The 17001-nt window shown below is 36.6% G+C and overlaps 1 protein-coding gene across 1 annotated transcript in view; it reads right to left on the bottom strand.

The window, feature by feature from the left end:
• Positions 1-17001, bottom strand: part of LOC123526815 (GRB10-interacting GYF protein 2-like) — a 268736-nt gene that overhangs the window by 53047 nt on the left and 198688 nt on the right. Inside the window, 2 exon segments of the mRNA XM_053522603.1 lie at positions 1089-1174; positions 1636-1752. Coding sequence (XP_053378578.1) covers positions 1089-1174; positions 1636-1752 — 203 coding nt within the window.

The following is a 17001-nucleotide window of genomic DNA, read 5'->3' as shown; positions in this document are numbered from 1 at the left end:
GCCATGGCAACCAGAGTTCTGCATGGAATTCAATTCTTTGAACAATTTTTGTAGAGCTTCACCCAGGGAACATTCCTGTGAAGTTTGGATGAAATTGGCCTAGCGTTTTATGAGGAGATGTTGTTTAAAGTAAAAGTTTACGGACAGACAACGGATGCCGGACGGCGAGTGATGACAATAACAAGAAAGTAGGTCAGTAGGTTAAGGTCACAGTCAAGTGACATCTTATTACTAGGGGTCATCAGGTAATTATTATTAAACAGTCTTGGAAATAGGATCAGATGGTCTTTTAAGTATTTTTCCTATATAACTCACATAATAACTAAGTGACCCCAGGGTGGGGCCTCTTCTAACCCCAGCGGCATAATTTGAACAAATTTGGTAGAGGACTACTAGACAATGCATCATACCAAATATCAAAAGCCTAGGTCGTATGGTTTCAGACAAGAAGATTTTTAAAGCTTTTTCCTATATAAGTCTATATAAAACTTGGGACCCCCAGGGCATTTGGTAGAGGACCACTAGATGATGCTACACACCAGATATCAAAGCCCTAGGCCCTGTGGTTTTGGACAAGAAGATTTTTAAAGTTTTTCCTTTTGGTTGCCATTGCAACCAGAGTTCTGCATGGAATTCAATTCTTTGAACAATTTTGAAAGGGGGCCATCCAAGGATCATTCCTGTGAGGTTTGGTGTAATTCTGCTCAGTGGTTTTCAAAAAGAAGATTTTTTTAGAAATTGTTGACGCACGACGGACATCAAGTGGTCACAATAGCTCACCTTGTCACTTCGTGACAAGTGAGCTAAAAAGGGGAGATAAATGAACAATGCTTAAAAGTTTACCTTTGCACTGCCTACTTTTAAGTTATCCAAGTTTCCTGAAATTCTTTAAAATGACCCTAAATGCAATTAAAAGCAACCATTTGCTAAAAAATAATACTCAAGATGCTTCTAAAAATAGTTTGATAAACAGCAATAATAACAAATGTCTGGTAAAGTAAAATGTTTATGAGGGATGGTTGACACCAGGGAATCAACCTTTGAGTGAGTAACCATGTCATAAGAGAGAAATATATGGATCAACGTACAGAGAAGATGTCCAAGATTTTTGTTGTTGTTGTTGCTGGAGAGCCATCATCTGCTGTCTCTGGACCTCCATCTGCTTCCTCTGTACCTACAATATGTCAGAATTGTCTACAGTATGTCACCAACATCTACAATATGTCACCATAGTCTACAATGTGTCACCATGGTCTACAATTTGTCAGAAGAAAACCATGTTCTTTTGCAGACAAAAAAGTGGTAATATATTAAAATTCATATATATTATGACACGTATAGTGATACAGTGCTGCCATATCGTAATATACTGTAATACAAAATTCCAGATAATACACAACCCTAATTGTGACTGACTATTTCTCTATATTTATGTGTATAATTATGTAGTACGGTAAAACCTGCTTTAGTGGTCACCTCTACCAAGCAGCCAACCTGTCTTAAGCAGCCAGTGTCTCATTTCCCAAAATGGTCATTCATTCTATAAATTACCTGCATTAAGCAGCCACTTTTTCCCAACTCCTTGGCTGGCTGCTTAAGACAGGTTTTACTGTAATAACTTGCTCTGACACATACCTCTTCTCTCTCTAATCTTTCTTTTTCTTCCTGTTGTTGTATTTCCAGTAATGACTTGCCATCTGTTGTCCCCGACATCTGGGACTGACTGTTTGCCCACTGTGCATGTGATGGTAACTGTAAAAATATATTACAACATTATTTTATTGCTATTACATGTGTATGCAAATAAACATTTACTACAGGTGATACCTATGGCTATGTTTTCAACAACAACAACTACACATAAAGTGCAAAAATGAAGCAAATATTGCTCACATGGCATCATGCAGTAAGTAAGAGAAACTGTGACAGTAACACCGGCTTTGCTGTTTTGACAGATTTACTAAACGATCAGTCACCCACCTGAGAAGGACTTGACATTTTGACCTTGCTTCTGGACACGTTTTGTGAACATATAATAAGTAATTCATTAACTTGTTTTTCAAAGGTTTTTCTATTTTTTGCTTCAATGGCCCCAAAATGAGTAACCATTTAGCAAACTTGAAAGAGTCCAACCAAGGGTGCTACAGATCAAGTCTGATGAAGATCCATCAAGCAGTTCATTAGAAGAAAATGTTTTAAGACTTTTCAATTTCTAGCACTGGCAGCTCCTACCTGCAGTCAAGCAGAAACATTTGAATATACTGAATCAAAGTACTGAAAGTACAGAAAGGCTGGCTACCACAAAACCCTGGATGAAAACTGTGCGGGAAAGATGTTTGCAAAATCTTAGATATTATATTTTTTCCATATCAAAGTAAAGCGAGCATAGGGTACTGTTGTGATTAATCATCTTAATTAACTTAAGAAGGCAGTGTAAGGATATCACAGAATATAGTTGTTGAAAAATACATTGTGTTTGCTCCATTGGGGATAACATAATTAGTGATAAAAACGGCACATCATTCTTACTTGGGAATTTGAAAGATGAAAGATTAATTTCTAACAAAAAAAGTCAGGTTCCGAGAACAGAATCCAATCAAATCACAACCCTGTAACAGTGTATGTATTGATTTGTACACATAAACATATGTTGAAAATATAAATGAAGTAAAAATTATAGACAAACAAGCCAAAATGAACAATGAAAGGAACACAGTCAGACATCGTCTTGTAAATGTCAGTTGCAAACATGTCAGAGATTGATTTAAACTGATTTACGCTACAATTGTAACCTTATCATTGGCCCCACCATGATTTCAAAGTTAACACTAAAAAGCCAAGTTGATTCATTTTGACTTTGTGATATAATTGACTTTAATATAGCATGGACTTGCATATTATAAATAAGTAACATCTCATATCAATATACCGTGTTTAGGAGACTATCCTAAGGACAATGAAATTGCTTATAATGTGTAAGTTTTAAGGGGTACAGACACGAGCAATACAAGACTTTCTTCTAGTTAGGAACATTGCAAACAAAATTGAGGTATTATAAAGAACAATTACAAGAAATGGAGTAACTAAAAAGGAAGAAGAAGTAAAGCATGTGAAAAATATCCTACATTGCGAAATCAAAACTTAATGAATAAACCATCGGCTTTTACTCTTGAAATTTGGTAACGATTTCACATATTTTGACAGTAAACGTTATTATTTGTTTAAACAAGAGATCACAGAGTGATCTTGGCGCCCACCAATGTGCCATTTTTGAGTGTTCCAAATTTCACGACTTACTGACTAGCTCAAGGTCAAATTTCATTTCCGTACACAACAGTGTGCATGTGGTCCAAATTCGAAAGCTGTAGCTTGAGAAATGTGAAAGTAGGTAACTAGCTCAATTTCAAGGACGAAATGTGAAAGTAGGTCACTAGGTCAAAATCAAGGTCAAATTTCACTTCAGAACACAAATTTATGCATGTGGTCCAAATTTAAAGCCTGTACCTTCAAAAATGTGAAAGTAGGTCACTAGGTCAATGTCAAGGTCAAAGTTTGTTTCGGTACACAATCCTATGCATGTGGTCTAAATTTGAAGCCTGTAGCTACAGAAATGTGAAAGTAGGTCACTAGGTCAATCTTAAGGTCAAAGTTCATTTCGGTACACAAAACTATGCAAGTGGTCCAAATTTGAAGGCTGTAGCTCGAGAAATGTGAAAGTAGGTCACTAGGTCAAAATCAAGGTCAAATTTTATTTCGGAACACAGAACTATGCATGTGTTCCAAATTTGAAGCCTGTACCTTCAAAAATGTGAAAGTAGGTCACTAGGTCAATGTAAAGGTCAAAGTTTGTTTCGGTACACAAAACTATGCATGTTGTCCAAATTTGAAGGCTGTAGCTTGAGAAATGTTAAAGTAGGTCAGTAGGTCAAAATCAAGGTCAAATTCCATTTCAGAACACGAAACTATGCATGTGGTCCAAATTTGAAGCCTGTACCTTCAAAAATGTGAAAGTAGGTCACTAGGTCAATGTCAAGGTCAAAGTTTGTTTCAGTGCACAAAAATATGCATGTGGTCCAAATTTGAAGGCAGTAGCTACAGAAATGTGAAAGTAGGTCACTAGGTCAAAATCAAGGTCAACTCATGTCAAGGTTCATCTTGCCACTCAAAACCATACATGTGGTCCAAATTTGAATGTTGTAGGTTATTGACAAGATTTTAAAATCTTTTCCCTATATAAGTCTATATGAACCATGTGACCCCCCAGGGCGGGGCCATATTTGACCCTAGGGGGATAATTTGAACAAACTTGGTAGAGAACCACTAGATGATGCTACATTACAAATGCCAAAGCCCTAGGCTTTGTGGTATGGACAAGAAGATTTTCAAAGTTTTTCCCTATATAGACTGACTGGACCAGTCCTCGCCCAGAAAAGGCATTAAAATTGCAATATTTTTATTGTAATACTATATATCAACTTCTTTGCCTCGTCAGTTCTACCCATGCATTGCCCCATTCAAATGACCCAATTTTTAGTAAACACTTACATCCGGGACTTTGAAAATCGGGCATAACACCACTATACTGTTTCCATCGTTTTTCCAGGTGGACAGGACCCATGCTCGCCCAGTGGTATATTTTTAAAAGAAAACCATTTATGTATTAAATGACAAGACAAACATTTAGTCTAATCTATCAGTATTCTCAACAACATATTTACTCCCGCAAAAAGCATGATAGTTATACAATAGAAGTTATCAAAACGTATTTACTGTAAAAACTAATGATGCAGCATTCTTGCCTAGAAGTTATGGGTAGGGTGCAGACGAATCACAAAATTGCATAAACAACATATTTTTAATTACATTTAAATAAACTAAATGTGAAAGATGATGGTAAAATTGTCTGTAATTGTTTTTGCCCTGGAAGCAGCATTTCGAAAACAATTTTGACAGCCCGGAGTTGACGAATATTTGCTGATATAAAATCATTATTTGGTCTGATAGTTTGAAATAAACTGCATAAGAAGTTCATACTATGTTTAACCTTTAGTTTTGCAACAATTTTTAACCAGTGTTTTTGAAAATATTTATTTTAAGTCATGTTTCTTTTTGGCCACTTTCACTTTTGGTTTCACTTTCCCTCTTATTTTCGTCTGCTATCAACCTTGACCGGAACCGGAGACTCTTCAAAAGTGAGGACAGAAAGTTGGACACAAAGGGTACAAAAAATAAACAACACATCTGATAAAAATTTGCATCTTTATTACATAATCTGGCATCAAATTAAAAAATGGGCGAGCATGTGCCTGGGCGAGCATAGGTCCAGTGACTCTAAGTCTATGTAAACCATGTGACACCCGGGGCGGGGCCAAATTTGACCCTAGGGGGATAATTTGAACAATCTTAGTAGAAGACCACTAGATGATGTCATATACAAAATATCAAAGCCCTAGGCCCTGTGGTTTTGAACAAGAGGTTTTTCAAAGTTTTTCCCTATATAAGTCTATATAAACCATGTGACCCCCGGGGCGGGGCCATATTAGACCCCAAGGAAATAATTTGAATCATCTTGGTAGAGGACCACTAGATGATGCTTCATACCAAATATCAAAGCCCTAGGCTCTGTGGTTTTGGACAAGAAGATTTTCAAAGTTTTTCCCTATATAAATCTATGTAAATTATAGAAATAAACAAAGGGCCATAACTCACTAAAAAATTGTTGGACCAGTCTGATTTTCAGAGGGACACAACTAGGGTACCAATACATCATTCTGACAAAGTTTGGTTAAAATTCCCCTGGTAGTTTCTGAGGAGATGCGATAACGAGAAATTGTTAACGGACGGAAGGACAAGGACGACGGACCACGGACGCAGAGTGATTTGAATAGCCCTTCATATGATGAAGGTGGGCTAAAAAGAAGCGATAGTATAATGATATTTTACTTTTTGAAAAAAAAACAAAAAACATTGAGGGACATAATATCAGATAACATACAAAGGTAACAAAAACAGCATCCATACTTCGATATGCAATCCCCCAAATCATGTATGAACATTAATCAGGTTGAAAAGACTTGCATTTTTTAATAATGTTCTAGTAAATTACAGTGAATTCAATGCCAAAGGAATAAATTCCTATAAATATATATACATATACTTAGCACAGTAAGATAGAGAAACGTACGTGCGGTATGGCTTTTATCATGAGTCGCAAATAGCCTAAAACAGAACATAGAAACCCCTAAAAAATCTTAGGAAATATAAAAAAAGATGCCTAAAGAAAACTCCATTACTTGAAAACAGGGATATAATAAAACAACATCGTTTTAACGTCTGTGAGAGATTTAATGTACCTTCAAGATCGAAGCACTGAAGTATTCAGCTGGGGCGATTTTCTTGTCAGTATAAGGAAATTTTGAGTTTGAACCCCGCTTCAAACCGGACTGTTAACCCTTTACCACACAGAACAGAAGCCAAAGTAACCTCTTTTACATAACACTGATAAGTGATAATCAATAATCGGTATATGGCTGATAAGCGTGACTGTCTTATCTGAACAGAGGTGTTGGCATTATTTTGTGATTACACACACCTATGCTAAAAATATCATTATTTTAATATTTTCTGTAAGTTTCACATTATTTTTGTCAATATAAAGTTTATAGCAATTTAAATTCTCTTTCCGATGATACAAAATTTATTGTAGTTTCTCTTTGAGTTTCGAGGATATAAAGTGTTAAAGTAAGGGAAATATATACCGTATTTTCCCGAATTAAGGCCCCCCCTCTAATTAAGGCCCCCCCACCCTTTTTGGAGGGAAAAAAGTCAACAAGAACGAAAAAAATCACCTACCTCATTTTTATAAGTCCACAAAATAAGAAATTCAAAGGTAAATATCCAATTTATTAAGAAATAAACACACTTTTCAAAACAAACAGTCCCTGTACCGAAAGTGTCCAAAACGTTTATACTAAAGTATACCACTAAGTATCCAATTATCAAAACAATAAATCCGTGAATGGTTAACACAAACGTTTATACATCAAACTGATAACGCCTAACGGTTTGTGTAATGTCTCGAGTCAGCTGGTGACATTAAAACTTTAATGCCCTGGACTGTCACAGTCGGTTACGTCCGAGTGCTCGCTGTCAGTATCACTCTCAGACAGGACGACTTCACTAGAATTCGCCGACATAACATTTTCGATGACCTGTTCCCCAATGTCAACATCGTCTTGGGAAAAGCCCTCGAACGGCTGGCTATCCTCCAAGTCCTGCTCCCCGTCAGACTGCTGCTGGAATATATGATCATCTGAACCATCAAGGGCTGAAGTGATACCGCATTTCTTAAATGATTTGCGGATGATGTCTGGGGTAATGCAAGCCCATGACTCTTTTATCCATTTCAGTACGAGTGGCTTTGGCGGTGGTTTGTGATTACCCCCAGCAGTCCTTTCAACCTCTCCCTCAAACAGCCACGTGTCGTATAATTCAGCCATTTTCGACTTGAAAGGTCTGTTCCAGGAAACATCTGCTGGCTGTAAGATTGAAGTACAACCGCCCGGTATCACGCTAAGATCGGTGTTGCAATTCACACGCAAGTAATTCTTAACAGCAGGTGTCAAGTGACCACGAAAAGCATCCCAAACAAGCATACGGCGACGCATGTTGTTTTTTCCCCACAACTTCTGCAGCCAAAAGAGAATACTGTGTTCTGTAGCCCACGACTTTTTCCCCGCGCCGCACATATACACTACAATGCCCGATGGAATGTCCTGTTGTTTGAGCGGCCTAACTCCAGGTAAGTGAACTAGAGGCGCCAATTTTGTTCCATCCGCATACGCTCCGAGTGTAACAGTATATTTCTCCTTTTCACGGCCAGTAGAGGTCACGGATATTTCATTATCGCCCTTCACTGCGTAGGTACTTTTGCCTGGCATCTCCAAATATACAGGCGTTTCGTCCATGTTACCTATGTCCATATCAGAATAGTCACGTAGACGTCGCATGCGAATGACGTATTTCAAAAATTTATCTACCAAGGCGTTCGTGACTTCTACGGTTTTCTGACGAATGTGAGTTGTACGGCGAAATGTAATGCAATGTCTTTTCTTAAAACGAGTGAACCAGCCATTTGATGCCTTAAAAGACTGAGATCCGAATTCCCTGTGAAGCCTCAATGCTTCTACTTTAAGCGCTCTTCCGGTGACTCTAACTCCAGCCTCCCTCCTTTCAAAAAACCATTGTACAAGTCTCTCTTCAATATCGGCAAACCGTACTGGCCGACCGGCTCCTTTGGCTCGTTTTTGTGTAGCCGCCAATCCCTCAATTGTTGTTTTGCTTTTGCACCATTCTCGCACACGTTTTCTATCAACTTTGAACAAATTGGCCGCAAAATGTTTCCCTTTTTCTTCAGCAACTTTAATTACTTTTAACTTAAATGAGGGCAAATAAGCAGCGCGCCTGACCATTGTTGATTTACAAGTGTATTGGCTATTAGCTAGATATACCCGCATGTACTAATTAAGGAAAAGGTTATCGGAGTACAACAGCTGTTTGGGTCATGACGTAATAACGTCGCGAGCGTGTCAAAACATGGAATACATAAAATACCGTATTTAAATGCATAAAAGATCCATTGTATTAAATTGGATGCCAAATAATTACGTTTTGGGGGGATTAAACAACACAGAAACACTTTTAAAAAAAAAAAAAAAAAAAAAAATTACCTCAAATAAACGCCCCCTCTTTGGAAAATGTAACGCCCCCGGGGGCGTTAATTCGGGAAAATACGGTAATTCTGTTTTTGGATTACTTTCACATTGAAATTCATATACAATTTCATTTTGATGTTTGAAAGTTTGATTTATAGTTAATAGACTCATCTTCCGAATCGGAATCGGTAAGTATTTATATAAAAAAACAACCATCAAACTGAATAACACTACATAAATAACGGATCGTAAAATTTCTGAAAGTGCAAAAAGATCGCTGACATCGAGACTCGTACTACAGTATTCTTGTGCTAAAAATTAGTAGTTTTCTCAGTAATTTTCCATGACGTAGCGTCGTGCACATGTAGGAAAAAACCCTGGTGTCTTTTTTTGCAAAGTACTCGATAAATTTAAATAGTAACCACATGATCTTGTACGTAAATAATGATGACGAAATCCCATCTTTTGAGTTAGTAAACATCCGGAATTTGTTTCTTTAGGAAAAGAACGAAAATAAAGCAATTGATTATGAGACACGGGATAATACGATTCTGTTCAAATGGCCGTTAATCGGTATTATACGTTTCTATCGGGTAATCGATAGACATGGGTCAATACGTTTCTGTTTGGTAATCGATAGATACGGTGATAAACGTATCGATGTGGGAAAGGGTTAATGATTATGGTCAAGTCATATTCCTTCCCTAATATGATGGCTAGAAAAATTTACGGACCCGTAATAGTGTACCTCATTTTTTGAAGAGTATTCAATTTCTACCATAAGAAATTTTGAGCTGGAATCCCACTTCAAACCGGACTGTGAATGATTATGGTCTAGTCATGTTCCTTCCCTAATACGATGGCTAGGAAAATTGACAGACCCGTAATAGTGTACCTCATTTTTTAAAGAGTATTCAATTTCTACCATTAGACTACTTTAACTATTTTTTCAGGAGGGCGTAGGTTCAAGCCCGACTAGGAACAAACATTTTTTCATTATATTTCTTTTATCTACTAAAATTAACTGTTGTTGTTGTTTTTTCAAGACTTAACATTGATTTGTTGTACAAAAGTGGAAATTTTTCATTTGATTAGCCATTTCTTGCTGAAATGTAGATAGGTTTTACTTCTGCCCTATGTTTTTTTTTTGTTTTGTTTTTTTGAATGCAGAGAATTATAGGCCATAATTTTTCAGTGTTGGAGCTTAATTTCTGTCTGATTTACTTGAGGCTCCACAGAAAAATTTGTCATCGACACTTTTATTTTGTGTTTTATAATTGTTATGCAATACTTTGAGGTTTCTTTTAACAAAATATTTGGTATAATGAACGATCTGTGATCGTTTGCACAGTGGTTATCACTTTGAAATTTGTCTTGAGGAAATAACATAAATTATACAAAATTAAAAAAAACGAAAAAAAAAACTAAAGAACAAGAGCTGTCTCCATAGGATGACACATGCCCCCGATAGCACTTTGAATGAATAGTTATGGCCGATGTTAGAGTTTAGGACCTTTGACCTACGGACCTGGGTCTTGCGCGCGACACGTTGTCTTACTGTGGTACACATTCATGCCCAATAACTTTAAAATCCATCCATGGATGACAAAGATATGGACCGGACACGAATGCACTATCATGAAAAATGACCTTTAACGTCTAAGTGTGACCTTGACCTTTGAGCTACGGACCTGGGGCTTGCGCGCGACACGTCGTCTTACTGTGGTACACATTCACGCCAAGTTATTTGAAAATCCATCCATGGATGACAAAGATGTGGACCGGACACGAAAACTGCAGACAGACCGACAGACCGACGGTTCAAAAACTATATGCCTCCCTTCGGGGGCATAAAAAACAACACGGTAAAAGTTGATTAAAAATGCAACACAGTGCGAAACAATGTTAACTTCAAGACTGCATAACGTTACTGCAATTGTTAAACATTACCATTACGGGTCCACTATCTTAATATAACCTGAAATACAGTTGAAAACGTGTGATTAAAACTAGATGTGTGTCCATAGGACTCAAGTGCCCCCACTCCTGCCACTGTAACATGGTTTAATGACTCAGATTAAACAATTTTTAAGATGTTTGCAGCACAAACTTTTAAGAACCTTATGTGTATTTTTCACTTAGTTGGCCATAACTCTGGCCTAGCTGAGTAAAATCCTAAAGAGAACACTTCATAGGCTATAAAACAATCCTCTAATGTTTTATGATTCTAGGTCAAGTACATTTTAACATACATGTTTCACAAACTTTTTTTTTGGGCAAGTCTGGACAAGAAGTCTGGTCTTGTGTAGTGAAATAATGACTGTAGGTAAAATATTTTCGGAGCTACGCGCGACAAAACATTAAAATGACAATTTTTTCCTAGGTCAGGGGCCATAACTCCTACAATACTGAATGAATCCGGACGCGAAACCCCAGGTGCACAACTGCACATGCTGACCAACATTCCTGTAAACTTTGGTGACTCTAGGTCAAATACTTTTGGAGCTACGCGCGACAAAACATTAAAATGACCAATTTTTAACTAAGTCAGGGGCCATAACTCCTACACGACTGAATGAATCTGGACGCGAAACCCCAGGTGCACAACTGCACATGCTGACCAACATTCCTGTAAACTTTGGTGACTCTAGGTCAAATACTTTTGGAGCTACGCGCGACGCAACATTAAAATGACCAATTTTTTACTAAGTCAGGGGCCATAACTCCTACAGCACTGAATGAATCCGGATGCGAAACCCCAGGTGCACAACTACACATGCTGACCAACATTCCTGTAAAGTTTTGTGACTCTACGTCAAATGCTTTTGGAGCTAGGCGCGACACAACACTAAAATGACCAATTTTTATGAAGTCAGGGGCCATAACTCCTACACGACTGAATGAATCCTGACGCGAAACCCCAGGTGCACAACTACACATGCTGACCAACATTCCTGTAAAGTTTTGTGACTCTATGTCAAATACTTTTGGAGCTACACAACATTCTCGGAAGGGAGGACGGATGGACGGTGGGGAGGGGGGGCACAAAAACGCTTACATCTACGCGCAACCTCCTTAAGCAAATTAGAGACAAAGCACTTTTCAGCATTCGTCAGAATGTTTCTAAAACGAATTTGTTTAGTATAGAAATAGCAAAAAATAAATAAATATGAAAATAAATAAACCGCCGTTAAATCAATTAATATTTTAGTTTTTATTGTAAGTATAAACATTATTCCGGTAGCAAAACATAACATGTTCGGTATACATATCGTAGAATGTTGTCATTTGTTTCTTCTCACATTACTGTGGCAATTCCACGCAGCGATTATGTCCAGCAGAACCTATAGCAACTGATCTGGAAGAATTGATTTTTAAAACTTATGCTTCACTTTTACATTATACATATTATGTGCTCATTATTCATTGTACTATATGCAAATTCGTACCAAGTAAAAAGCAATACTTTTGTTTAACATTCGATTAATAATGCGCAGTATAATTCATATCGACATCTGTTATGAATGACCAGTTGTTTAATCAGCTATTTATAGCCCGAGGTCATAATATATAACGAAGTAGTCGCTGGAATTCCGTTCCATTTAAACAACATAAACTTTATCTAAGTTTTTCGATACAATTTCAATTTGATGTGCTGTATTTTTTTTATTTTTTATTTGTTAAATACGTTTAACATTTCGCATGATTTATCAGATTTATCTCTGCATATTACAGTGTGTGTATTATGTCACTGGAATAAACAGATAGATCAACTGTGCATCAATGTTTCACGTAAAATAACATTACTCAAATTACTCTCTAAATATGTTCCAAGAGAATCTTTAACTGTATATTATAATTCATACATTCTTTCTCTATTTGATTATGGTTGTGTCGTTTGGGGTGGTACTTCTGCCTACAACACAGACAGACTGTCCAAACTTCAAAAACGTGCTGCTAGGATAATCCTTAAAGCTGACATTATGACACCCTCGGCGGACATGTTCAGGGACTTGGGGTGGCTGTCAATCACTAAACGAGTGACCTATCACACATGTCTTTTAACTTATAAATCACTTAATAATATGACACCGCAATACATTAATAAATTGATCACAAATGTTTCCTATTCTAACAATAGAACCTTAAGATCGGTCACAAATAAACATCTCAAAGTTCCTAGATCTAAAACAGCATTATATGATAGGTCATTCTCGGTTGGTGGGCCCGGGATGTGGAATGGACTCCCCTACGAAATCAGAAATCGCGAAACTCTAAGTCAATTTAAAAAACACCTTAAACTGTATCTTTTAAATGAAACTATGTAAACAATCTCGCTTTTATTCAATTAATTCAAACTTAATTTACATATTTCCATACTTACTGGTACAGGCTCCATGGGTATTGTAACCTCGTGGGGCAGTGTGTAGTATTGTGTCTTAAAAAAAAAAAAAAATTAGTGATGGCACCATTAACCAGGGGGTTTGAACCTCTATATGCAGCCCGTCTGGGCGTACCATGTAAGGCTTTCAGCACTGGTATTGGCAATAGGGGTAAGATAGCCTCAGGGGAAGGGTGCTATTATGGTCGTTCGTTTCCTTGTTTCCTGATTTGTGCATTCCATTTCTCTGACCACCACCATCCACAATATCATTCATAGGTGTAAACTGTTCATTTTTCACACTCGTGAGTTCTCAAACATTGTAAGTTTCACGAAAAAATTCTTACATACATTTATAAAGATATATATTCATTATTCATTACAAATCTTCTCTTGATGTTTTTTTTTTTAACTTACTTTACTTGTGGCACTGCTCATTTTTATTCTTTTCTTATCTAATTAGTTATGTATAATTCATATGACAATTTTGTCAAAAAAATTATTTTTCTTCTTACTTGTTTTCGTTTTTTCTTTCTTATTCATTTTTATCTCCCTTCATGTGTTATCAATAAGTGTAACAGCCTTGCAATGTTCGCATTTTTATATCAAGTGTTATTATGTTTACTTTAGTCTATATCTGTTATTACATATGTGACATAATAACAATATTATTTCCTTAAATGTAATCCAACGCTTTCCCGTATTTTTCTCACAAAAGAGTTTTTAGGGTTTTAGTGCGCTGATTACAAATAACATTTATTCTTTCACCACTTGTACATAATTTTATCTTATCTTAATCTCTGTTCATTGTACTATATACTGTTTATGCCACTAAGAATTAATTTGTTCATAAAACATTATTTTTATTCATGTCTTTCAATTCACTGTATATATTAGGATGATTTTTTACATTATTATGTTAGAGGACCATATGTTAGACTGGCTATAGCCAAATATGTTATCCTCTTTAAATAAAGTTATTATTATTATTATTATTGAGTTACCAAAGACGAAAAAATTCCATTCGTACGGACATTTCATTCAGAGGGCGAATTAATTTACCTTCATTATGTAACATTTTCCAAAGTTATCTAAAAGGATAAGAGAGAGATGCATGACAAAATCATTTACAGAATCAAACAAAATGGTTGAAAAATGTTTTTATTGAACAGATGAGTTTAACAATCTTTAAACAAATCCGAGGTAAAACTGATATACATGACGGAACTATTTGAATTGCGCATGAAATGAAAAATAGGTTGTCAGTCTCAGCACTTGGTTGGTCTTTGTGACTTTCGATTTGCGGTAATAAGTCTAGCCTAAAAAGGTCCATCATTCAAATTTAGTTGAGATATCAACAAACTGTTCATGAGTTGTTTAAACCTTTCTCTAATTTTAGCTCTGTTGGCCCCCTAATCCACTAAGTAAACTTGAGGGAGGTCCACACAAAGAGGCTACAGACCAAGTGTGGTGAAGATCTATGAAGTGGTTCATAAGAACCCTGGGTGTAAGACCAAAGATGTTGTTTTTTGAGGTTTCAAGTTTAAAGGTGAAGATCATATGACCTCTAGGATTGATAAGTCTTGCCACAATGTTTGTTGAGTGTGAGTATGAACTAAACTGGGTCATTTATGTGGGCTATAAGACCAACAAGAGATCACAGAGTGATCTTGCCGCCCACCAATGAGCCATTTTTGAATGTTCCAAATTTCAAGACTAGCTCAAGGTCAAATTTCATTTCGGTACACAACACCATGCATGTGGTTCAAATTTGAAAGCTGTAGCTTGAGAAATGTGAAAGTAGGTCACTGGATCAATTTCAAGGTCAAAGTTCATTTCTGTACATAAAACTATGCATGTGCTTCAAATTTGAAGGCTGTAGCTTGAGAAATGTGAAAGTAGGTACTAGGTAAAAATCAATGTCAAATTTCAATTCAGAACACAAAACTACGCATGTGGTCCAAATTTGAAGCCTGTAGCTTGAGAAATGTGAAAGTAGGTCACTAGGTCAATTTCAAGGTCAAAGTTCATTTCAGTACACAAAACTATGCATGTGGTCCAAATTTGAAGGCTGTAGCTTGAGAAATGTGAAAGTAGGTCACTAGGGTCAAAATCAAGGTCAAATTTCATTTCAGAACACAAAACTATGCATGTGGTCCAAATTTGAAGCCTGTACCTTCAAAAATGTGAAAGTAGGTCACTTGGTCAATGTCAAGGTCAAAGTTTGTTTCGGTACACAAACCTATGCATGTGGTCCAAATATGAAGGCTGTAGCTACAGAAATGTGAAAGTACCGTACATAACCGCTTATAAGACGCATTTTTAGGAGTCATATTTCCAGGCCAAAGCGTGGGACGTGTCTTATAAGTGCGTTCTACACGAAAATTAAAAGAAAATCTTAAAAAATCTTCAAATTACAGCTCAGTACATCTTTATTTCTCTCACAGCAAACCGCTACTTTCGTTTTTTGGCCGCCATTTGCATAGCGGTGATAAAATCTTTAACTGCACGTACCGTATTTCCGCCCGCTATAAAAATCGATACTAATTAATTTACGATTCAAAAGTATATTTTTTTTTACAAATGTATTATTTTTCCTTTTAAAACACTAGAATGTATTGGCTTTAAGTTAACTTGTAAATTGTAATGGACATTAACTGAACATAGAAATATTTTCACAGCCCGCAAACCGAGAAATATTTTCACAGCCCGCAAACCGAAAACTGTTAAAAGCTAATTGGTGCCAATTACAGAGAACTGTTTTAGGGTGTTAAAACACACTCGTTATGAAATATTTGATGCTTCAGATCCGCAAATAAACAGCTTTGTGGTTGACACTGATTGATGTCAAACTTCGGCATCTTCAAAGAATGGCGAACGGAAATTATTTTGGACTAATCTTCTTGCCAAATGACGGGCATGTAGAGATGCCTAGCTACTCGAAACTCGAACACGATTGGGTAATATATCGAAGTGGGCATACCTGTATTTGACTGGCAGATGTCAAGCTATGATTGACTGACACGTGTCATATTTGAAAGCCCAGCAATAAAATCGGCGATATTATTTCGGACGATTTGTAGACGTAATTTCGCCGTTTCCTAGTATTTCATTATGTATAAAATAGGATTTTAAAACATTCTGTTTAGTATTACGTTTTATAAAACAAGTCTGTAAACTCTTGAATAATCTTTTCTAGATGTATTTTCGCCGAATCTTAGTTATTTAAATGCAATTTATCATACATAAAAATACATTTTAAAATACTTTATTTTATTTCGTTGAGTAACATCGGCAATAAACAAAGGGCCACAACTCACTCAAAAATTGTTGAACCAGTCTGATTTTCAGGGGGACACAACTAGGGTACCAATATATCATTCTGACAAAGTTTGGTCAAAATCCCCCCAGTAGTTTCTGAGGAGATGCGATAACGAGAAATTGTTAACGGACGGACGGGCAGACCATTGACGCAGAGTGATTTGAATAGCCCACCATCTGATGATGGTGGGCTAATAAATATATACAGACAGATACTGTGTATGTTTGCATGTTGAGGTAGAGGGTGGGTTTGGATAAGTTCTGCACTATATGGCAATGTGTGACCATGACGATAAGCAAGTGTTCAAAGTTTCAAAGCCATATATCAAACAGTTTAGACAAAATATGCTATGGTATGCCAAATGTAACTATGTCAAACAAAAAATTGTAACAGAACTAGAAGATGCTTTTGTAAAAAAGCGCATGTCTCCCCCAATGCATAGTCGTTGCGCAAGGAGTCAATAGGGGACAGGAGTGAAAGTCAAAGAGACACTGATGGATGGCTGCAATAGGGATCATCTACTTGGCATGTCCAGTCATCCCACTAAGTTTCAACATTCTGGGCCTAGTGGTTCTCAAGTTATT

This window comes from Mercenaria mercenaria, chromosome 14, assembly GCF_021730395.1.
Source record: "Mercenaria mercenaria strain notata chromosome 14, MADL_Memer_1, whole genome shotgun sequence".
NCBI lineage: Eukaryota > Metazoa > Mollusca > Bivalvia > Venerida > Veneridae > Mercenaria > Mercenaria mercenaria.
This window is presented reverse-complemented; position numbering and strand designations above follow the sequence as displayed.